At 35.3% G+C, this 7500-nt stretch overlaps 1 protein-coding gene across 1 annotated transcript in view; it reads right to left on the reverse strand.

Moving 5' to 3' along the window:
* Positions 1 to 7493: 7493 nt before the first annotated feature.
* LOC119589646 (sporozoite surface protein 2-like) overlaps positions 7494 to 7500 on the reverse strand; it is a 6536-nt gene continuing 6529 nt past the window's right edge. Inside the window, exon 2 of the mRNA XM_037938241.1 lies at positions 7494 to 7500. This exon is cut by the window's right edge and continues 1205 nt beyond it. Within this exon, the coding sequence (XP_037794169.1) occupies positions 7494 to 7500 (7 nt within the window).

Below are 7500 nucleotides of genomic sequence, written 5' to 3' on the forward strand. Positions count from 1 at the left end.
TATTATATTAAGTAAGAGCATTAATTATATCCAAATGATTTCAGTAATGAGGATGATAATAATGATAATAAACACGAAAAATGATAAGAATATAAAATGAAAAGATGAAAATGAAAAAGAGAAAAGTGATAATGAAATTGTATATGAAAATGATGTATAAAAAAAGGCACCTTAAAAAAAAAAGATGATAACAATGCTTACCCTAATCTCGAAGGTGTGCAACTTGACACTATGAAAGAGGTTTTAAGAGCATAAAATTATCCCTTTCATGTTAAACTCAACCATATAAAAAAAGGTGGTGACCTCACGACTTTGTTATTTTTGTCATGACTTCGTCAGTTTGATGTTTGTATTATCTAACATCTAAAAAAGATGATACTTATGTTGCATGGGTTGCCAAATCATGTTTATGTATAGCTGACTTAATGATCAGGCATATTTTTTTTCTTTTCCTGGATAATTTTGTTTTCTCGGATATTTGGATACTTCAGTATTTCACTTAAGAGTTAATAAGAATTTCTTCGATTTTTTTTCCTGTTTTTTTCCCCTCAGCTGTTGGATAATTACTAGTGTTACTCTTCTAAGTGCAGAAGTAGTAACTTGTGTCCGTCTCAAACCACCTTGTTCTATAGAATAAGGTATAATGCTCGATTACTTATCTGTGTTTACTAAATGTCTAGATATCTCAGTTTGCAAATAATTACGAGGAACATTTTATCCCGTGAAAATGACATTACTGCATATGGGTAAATTCCACGCTGGCATTGAATAAAGTTAGTAATCAATCTTTACCTCTGCATCATGGTGTAAAATTGATATACGATATAAGAGTTTTATAAAAATTTAACAGAAGAGCATATATAGTTATGGTTATTAAAGAATTTACAGACATTAATTAATTTTAACTTCCACGTAATGGCGGCAACTTCGATAGATTCTGTGGAATTTTCCGTGGACCTACTTCTTTACTTCGCTCTTCACAGTTGTTCACAGTTTTTAAATTCTGCACCGGTGAGTTTGTATGACAAGAATTGATTTAAGAGTCACTTATGAGGTGGTTGGTTTCAGTAGTAAACAAACGGGGGGTAAGTGTTTAAGGTTGCCGTAATGAGTAAAGCAATCTGGCGTTCCTCAAGGTCTTGGTCCTATCTCATTCCTTTTGAGGAGCGTGCCTTCATCCCCCCCCCCTTCCCTTCCTCTTTACCAAACTTGAACTGACTTAACCTAGCCTACCCTGGCTTAATCTATCGCATCTTAACCTAACCGAACATTAACTTAACTTAACCTACCGACGTATTCCAAGCTAACCTAACTTAGCCTAAGTTTATCTTAAACTTAAGCTAAGCTAAATTTAATATATTCTATCTAAACTTAGGCTAAGCTAAACTTAATCTATTCTATCCGTAACTTAACCCAACCGAGCTTAGTTTGACCTAAAACTCGGGAACTTCGCATGTACATATTAATTTTGTATCCTTATATTACCGGCTTTGGTCTGAAAATTAAACTTGTTGATTGTGCAACCATAAAACTCCCAAAGTCCGACAGGAGGTTTATGGTTGGCGAGTCACTGAAGAAACAACGAGTAAAATCAAGTGCAGGCAATGAAGGTGAACTCACACAAAAATCAAGGTATTGCTGGTCTCAGATGCAGAGAATCAGATACCTCGGTCCCTCATCTCTTCCTACACACACACACACACACACACACATACACACATACACACACACGTACACACACACATAGCGGCGGTCTAGAGAGCTGTGTAGAGAAAGTGTGACAAAGAGAGCCACAGGGACATCATACTCAGCAGTGTCTTGCTTTACGAGGTTTAAACATAGAGCTCACCGGCGGTTGCAGTAAAAGCTTAAGAATGCTGTTTTTCAGGTATCCGTTGGAACTCATTCGAACGACAGCATTGCCTTTTTTTTTACTGAATACAGATACACGTAAATTTATATATACAATACCCACGAGTATGTGTGTGTGTGTACACATACACACATGTGTGTGTGTGTGTGTGTGTGCATGTGTGTCTACACACATAGACGCGTGCATACCTGTATTTTTAACTTGTACACACGCACGCGCGAACGCGCGCGCACACACACACACATATACATGTATGTGTGTGTGTGTGAATGAATGTGTTAAGTTAAAAGTATGTGTGTAGATATACGCACACATAAATATATACGTCAATATAGATCGATATATATATATATATATATATATATATATATATATATATATATATATATATATATATATATATATATATACACACAAATATGTTTACGAAACAGACACATATATACGAAATATCTATCTCTATCGATATAGACTCACATCTTTATGTATGTCTATCTGTATGCGTTTATACACACAAACACTTTTTATTTTCTTTTACGACCGCAAAACATCCGGATGACACTGCCTCGAGGACTGACTAATTCTTAACATCAGGCACCATGAACATTTAGTCCAAGAATATCTCCTTGAGGAACACCGCGAATGGCCTTTCACTCGCCTGCAGCTTGAGAGTGAGAGGAAGAGGGAGGTTTTATTCAATCGTGTTTTCTCCTGCGAGAGACACTGAAGAGGTCTTTGGTATCGTGTTTCTTTCTCTTCTGTTCTTTCGTTATTTTAATTGTTGGTATCATCATTGTAATTTTTTTTCAAATCGTTATCATATTGTTATTATTGTTATTATTGAAGCTGTTATTGTCATCGTCATAATTATCAATATTATTATTATCATCATTACTATTATTATCGTTACTGACATCATCATTATGACTATTATCATCATTATCTTTATTTTTGTTGTCGTAATTACAGATATATGATTATTTCATCACTAATTTTATTATCATCGGTGTTACTGCTATCATTAAGGGTGTTATCTTATCGTTTAAAGTTACCATTATTGTTGCCATCATCATCATTGATATCGTTATTACCATTATCATTGTTATCGTCATTAGCATTACCAACACTATCACAACATTGATAATTATTATTAACCTTACTCTCGGCCATCTTAACTGTTATTGTAACTACTATTATCGTTTTTATTACTAACCATTCACACCAAGATCATCATTTGTGAATGTTCAACTTAAAACAATAATTTCATTGTAATTTTGATAGATCTAGAAGAGAATGAAAGAGAAAAAAGTTAGAACTGTGATGATGACAGTAGAGTTAGTGGAGCAAATGGTGATAATGATGATAATATCATTAACCATAATCTTTAACGAAAGTAATTATGAAGATTATAATGATTATGACAATAATTATGAAGATAATGATAATGACAATCCTGATACTAATATAATCAATAGTCTTCTCCTCAAGAAGTTACTATTATTGCAGTCTTCATATTAATACCATCATCTTTATCATTATAATAATCATATTATAATGATATATGTTAATAAATTCTATCATAATAACACATCACTAGCTTTACCAATATCATGGTTTATCATTTGCATTACTAATATCATAATTGTCATCAATGCCACTATAAATATGAGTTATGAAATATTTACTAGTAACACACTAATGTAAATCTACATCACTGTTTGCGTATACAGTATACTTTAAAGAAATGAACAAACAAAACAACAACAGAGATAGGAAATATTTCCCAGTCTTAAATTATCTTCGATTAGGTTAGATTAGGGTAGGTCATTCTTAGTCATGTTAGGTTAGATACTAGATGCTATTAGTCATGTTTGTTTAGCACAGGCCAGGATAGGTAAAATGTTAGGTTAGATGCTAGAGATTAAGACTGCTGGATTTACTTTGAACCTAATACAAAGAAAAATGAAGATTTGCATAAAGCTTGCACATATTTTTTTTTTTCTGGCAAAGCACAAAAAAATGTACAGAAACGGAGACACTCCAGAAGCCATCAAGGGTCTTTAAACAAGCAAAATTGTCCTTACCTTGATTATAGTATCTTGCAGGCGGAGAAGCTAAATAAAATATAAATAGTTGAAAGTGATTAACAGACACAAAAGAAAGGATAAATAGGCTACTTTTTGCGTGGTAAGATTACAGTATTAAAAAGAGTTAAAATAGTGTACGACATTGGACTTTCTTAAGGAACTGAGATGTGTTAATGGTTTTTAATAGTGATTAGTCACAGAGATCCATTGCCTAATTTGAGCAACAGCCACACCTACCCATCCTTAATAGTCTGTCAATTATCCCACATGATGTTATAGTTCTTCAATTCTTCATTTAGATCAGTGGTTCCTAGCGCCCCCCCCCCTAACATACACACATGCGAACATACCTTCTTTATTTTGGTATGTTTCCAATTTTAAAACAAGATTAAACACATAAATGTATTCCACAAATAAAACCTTAATTAGCAAAGCAAATTAATTTTACCGTAGTTGTCACCCCTCTCCCTACCGCCCACTTCTTTTTATGATACTTTTTGGCATCTCCTTCTCCCCTAAAATATATATAAAATGAATGAATGAACAAATGAATTGACAAATAGTATAAATAAACGGTCTACCAGTGTCATGCACTCGTAGTTATTTGGAAAAATCTACTTAAATCCGGCTATAACACCGAACTTTCTCAATCTGTAGAAGAATGCATTACATCACCTCCAATTCCTTTGCCTGATCAGGTGTATGCATTACGTAAAGTCAAGGTCTAGACGACGTTACGATAAAATAAATAAATAAAGAATTGCGTGTGTTATGTAGTCAGCTGTATTGGGAGGCGATATGAGTGGACCTGAGATAAATAACAGGGAAACTAGCTTGTTTTTAATTCAACAATTCGGATAGTAAACAACAAGAATCTGAAACTATTGCGTGACGTTCGTGTTTTTTTTTCGTCAGTGAGTCTCCAAGGGATGTTTCTTAATGCTATAAACCTCCTTTGACTTCCGAATGATGTTTACTTCCCTCGGTTACTTCGATAAGATGTCAGATTTGATTTGTCTTTTTTCCCCTCGAACGTTTTAAATGTTATTTTTCTAAATCTTGATTGCCTGATTAGACTTGTGGTGCCATGGTGCACAGCAGGAATGAATGATGATATATTGCTATTATTATCACAATAACCATCTTAACAATAATAATAATAATGGTTATAATGATAGTAACAAATATGAAAATAATGATAATAATTATTATCGTTATTATTATCACTACCATTATCACTATCGCTCATTGTAATTATTATTATCATTATCATTTTTATTATTATTATTATTATTATTAATATTATTGTTCTTCTTCTTCTTCTTCTTCTTCTTCTTCTTATTATTATTATTATTATTATTATTATTATTATTATCATTATTGTTGTTTTTTAATTATCATTATTTATTATTATCATCAAAATTATTATTATTATTATTGTTTTTTTCCCCTCTTACTACTGCTACGTCCACTACCACTACGTCCCGACTACTTCTACCCCTGCTACAACTAGTACTAGTACTACTAGTACTAGTACTACTACTATTACGACTCCTGGTATTATTACTACTACTAATTCTATTGATATTATTACCATTATCAATATCATCATCACCATCACATCATTACTGTTATCATCAATACTACTTTTTTGTAGTGAAAGATAATACGATACCTTATAACACGAAGGTCTATCTGGCTTTCTGTCTCACTCTGAAATCCGATACATTGCCAGTGATATCAAATCATTGTTATCTACTCAATTTGCAAATGACGAAGTCCAGTGTAAATGACAGAAAATTATACGGTTCTAATATTGTCTTACACACGCACACACACACACACACACACACACACACACACACACACACACACACACACACACACACACACACACACACACACACATATATATATATATATATATATATATATATATATATATATATATATATATATATATATATATGTATGTATATATATATACATATATATATAAACTCTTTATTCCAGAATTAATAAATTTCCTTGTTAACTGATGTTTCTCAGCAATTACTTCACACAGATGCTCCTATCTCTCGTTTGCCATATCTGTAAAACGAACAAACAAAAATAAGGTAAATAATAGCATAAAGATCAACACTACCTAAGGAATTAAATGCTCTCGCCTACAAAGTACTATTTGTAGATGACTAAGAGATACCTTGTAACGCATTCGACTGATGAGGATTTGTATGAGAAAGTTGCTTTGGATTTTTTATGTATTTCAACCATAGATAGTAAAGTTCAACATCGAGTAAGGTTTAAAATCTAGGAGAATTTGATAAAGTTCAAAATAGGGATAATATTTCAGATAACGGTTAACACAGATAAAAGATTAACATACGGTATTGTTTTGTGTGAGTAGGATCAAACGCATAGTATTACTTTACATAGTGTACATTTTGATATTAACTAAAGTTTAATGTGTATTAAAATTTAGCAAAGTTTGATACAGAGTAAATGCTACAAAGTAAAATTTGACATAACAAATTTGTTTAATCTTATACATAAAAATTCCTGTTAACTGTCTGTCTGTCTAACTGTATCTCTCTCTCTCTCTCTCTCTCTCTCTCTCTCTCTCTCTCTCTCTCTCTCTCTCTCTCTCTCTCTCCTCTCTCTATCTCTATCTCTCTCTCTCTCACCTGCCCATCAATGCCAGCTCGCCCTCTTGACATTGACATTTCGACCGAGCGATGCACCGCTTGCCTTCGGTCCGTGCGAGTGCACCTTCAGGCATCACCGAGGCGTGGCCTTCTCCCCCTCTCCCCCCCCCCCAAAGAACCCCAAAACTGCCCCCCCCCCAGTCAATATACCCCAAACCTCCTTTCCCCCCCGCTTTACCCCAAAACTGCCTCACACCCCCTTTTTGGGGTCCCGGCGATAAAAGGTCGCGTAGGGTGACACGAAATGCCACGGAGGATCTGGAGTTTCTCTCGCCTTGGCAATTGTCTAAAAGGATTTGCGTTTTGGTCCCAGGGGGGAGGGGGGGGAGGTAGAGAGGGGGGGGGGGTCACGGGTTCGAAGGCGTGCGTGATTTTTTTTTTTTGAGTTCGTGGCGAGGAATACGATTTGGCTTCGGCTTCCCGGGTCACGTGTGCACCTTGCCCTTGGGAGGGAGGTTAACTCTGCTCTTGAGTTTCTAGGGGGTAGGCACGGTAGAAGTACGCTTGTGTCCGGATGTCTCTGTGTCTGGCTTTCTCTCTGTCTCTCTTTCTCTCTCTTTCCCTTTCTCTCTCTCTCTCTCTCTCTCTCTCTCTCTCTCTCTCTCTCTCTCCCTCTCTCTCTCCCCCCCCCTCTCTCTCTCTCTCTTCTCCCTCCCTCCCACCTTCCTTACCTCCTTCCCCTCACCCCTCCCCACCCATCCTCCTTCCCCCTCTCCCCTCTCTTCCCCCCCTCCCTCCCTCCCTCCCTCCCTCACACGTGGGTAATGCCCATTATTGCGTACAGATACAGAGCTTACAAGCAGACAAGTGATGATATCAAATGCCTTATCACGGT

Source organism: Penaeus monodon, chromosome 26, assembly GCF_015228065.2.
Source record: "Penaeus monodon isolate SGIC_2016 chromosome 26, NSTDA_Pmon_1, whole genome shotgun sequence".
In the NCBI taxonomy this organism is placed as follows: Eukaryota; Metazoa; Arthropoda; class Malacostraca; order Decapoda; family Penaeidae; genus Penaeus; species Penaeus monodon.